Here is a 1,884-nt window from a genome sequence, read left to right as displayed (position 1 = left end):
CCATTAATTAAAAGAATTATGCATAATATATACTTTTTATATGAATGGTGGTTTTAAATTTTAAGTGAAAAAAGGGTTTTTTAAGTGATTTTATTTTTGGAAGGGAAAAAAAGGAAAACTGATTCTTTATGGACATAAGTTTTTTTTCAAAAAAAAAAAAATAATAATAATAATAATAATAAAGAGATTTATGAAAAAAATGTTCAACTACATATTAATGGCTCCCTAGATGTTAGCTTAGCTTATTTAAGGAATAGTAAAGAAATTTTAATGAGCTACATGCATTTACTAGCATGGGCCACGTTTTGAATTTCAAGCTTTTAACTTTGCTTTAATATTTTCCCCAGATTCAAAAGCCTGCAAAATTTTCTTCCAGGAAGAAAGAGTTCAAAATCAATGGAACAATCTGCAAGCAGTTCAGCAGCCATGAATAGTGACCGCAAGTCTCGCCATAGATGCAGAAACATCTGTTTTGCAACCATGGGTGTTTTATTATTCTTAATAATCCTTATAATAATTTTAATTTTCACGGTCTTCAAGCCCAAAACACCCACTACAACGATCAACTCGGTCACCTTAGCCAACCTGAAGTTTTCCCTGGATTTGACGAAGCTCCAGGCGCTGTTCAACGCCACCCTGGACGTGGATCTCTCGATCAAGAACTCGAACAAAGTGGGTTTCAAGTACGCCGACTCGACCGCTTATTTGAATTACAGGGACCGGAAAGTAGGCGAAGCCGCAATTCCAGCCGGTAAGATTTCTGCAGATGATACGGCTGCAATGAATCTGACGGTGACGATCATGGCGGATCGGTTCATATCGGATTCAAAATTTTTTGGTGATGTTGCGGGTGGTGAACTGCCTTTGAACACTTTTGCAGCGGTTTCAGGCAAGGTTAATGTATTGAATCTGTTTAAGATCCATGTTGTTTCTACAGCTTCATGCGATGTCATTGTCTTTTTGTCAAATTCAACTGTTGGAGACCAAAACTGCAAATATAACTATAAGTTGTAATATTTTCATTTTTTTTAATTTTATTTACTGTTTTGCAGCAGCTCGCTTTGTACTTTATAGTTGTACTTTTGTTCTTTACTTTTAAACTTTTTCTGTTTTCTCTATTAAATTTTTTCTTAATAGAGATGTTATATATCATATGTACTTTTTAATGGAAGATTAAATTCGAGGTCTAATACAATTTAGTATATTATATTATTTTCACAAATATGTTACGATATTATATTATTTTCTTTAGCCAACGATTCAATATATTCTAATTGGTATTCTGATTGATTATTGTGACCATTGTTGGAAAAGAAAATGCTTCTCAATTACAGCTGACTGTTATGATTTTAATTTTACATAAATCAAACAACAACTAAATATTTAGCTGTTACCTCTAAAAATTTGAATCGAAACAGGTCACTGAGCAACCTATAAATATCATAGTAAAATTCTTTCACATTCTTTGTTTGCCAAGAAAATTCTTTTGAATTTTTTCCAAAAAAATAATACGTGTACAGAAGTGTCAATGACACAATTACCACATCCATGAGCTGAGCCAAATGAGCGACGATGGTAACAAAGCGCGAGATAGTCCCTTGTTCTCTATAACTCAACAAGGGGAAAGAATGAACACTATAAATACCCTTGCAAATGGTATTTCCCACTCAATGTGAGATAGTGTCTAAAGCATTACAAACAGCAACATGCAAGCATTATTCTAAGTATTTAGCTCTCTCAGACCCAAACCCCTCACTCTTTGGCTTACACACTCGTTCCCAACTAACCTTAGCTGTACGGGCTTGCTTATCACAACCCTTCCAAAAGAAGCGCGAACAAAGCTGTGCCATCCTTCTGAGCTCTGCCTTAGGGTAAACAAAGTGC

The 1,884-nt window shown here is 34.5% G+C and overlaps 1 protein-coding gene across 1 annotated transcript; it reads left to right on the top strand.

The window, feature by feature from the left end:
- The first annotated feature begins 396 nt into the window (after window positions 1–396).
- LOC120175880 (late embryogenesis abundant protein At1g64065-like) lies at window positions 397–1,014 on the top strand. Its single transcript, XM_039182430.1, has one exon. It carries the CDS (start codon window positions 397–399, stop codon window positions 1,012–1,014), a length of 618 nt encoding a protein of 205 aa, XP_039038361.1.
- The last annotated feature ends 870 nt before the right edge of the window (window positions 1,015–1,884 follow it).

Source organism: Hibiscus syriacus, unplaced genomic scaffold, assembly GCF_006381635.1.
Source record: "Hibiscus syriacus cultivar Baekdansim isolate YM2019G1 unplaced genomic scaffold, ASM638163v2 tig00112217_pilon, whole genome shotgun sequence".
Lineage (NCBI taxonomy): Eukaryota > Viridiplantae > Streptophyta > Magnoliopsida > Malvales > Malvaceae > Hibiscus > Hibiscus syriacus.
Note: the sequence above shows the minus strand (reverse complement) of the source record. Positions and strands in the feature narration are given on the sequence as shown.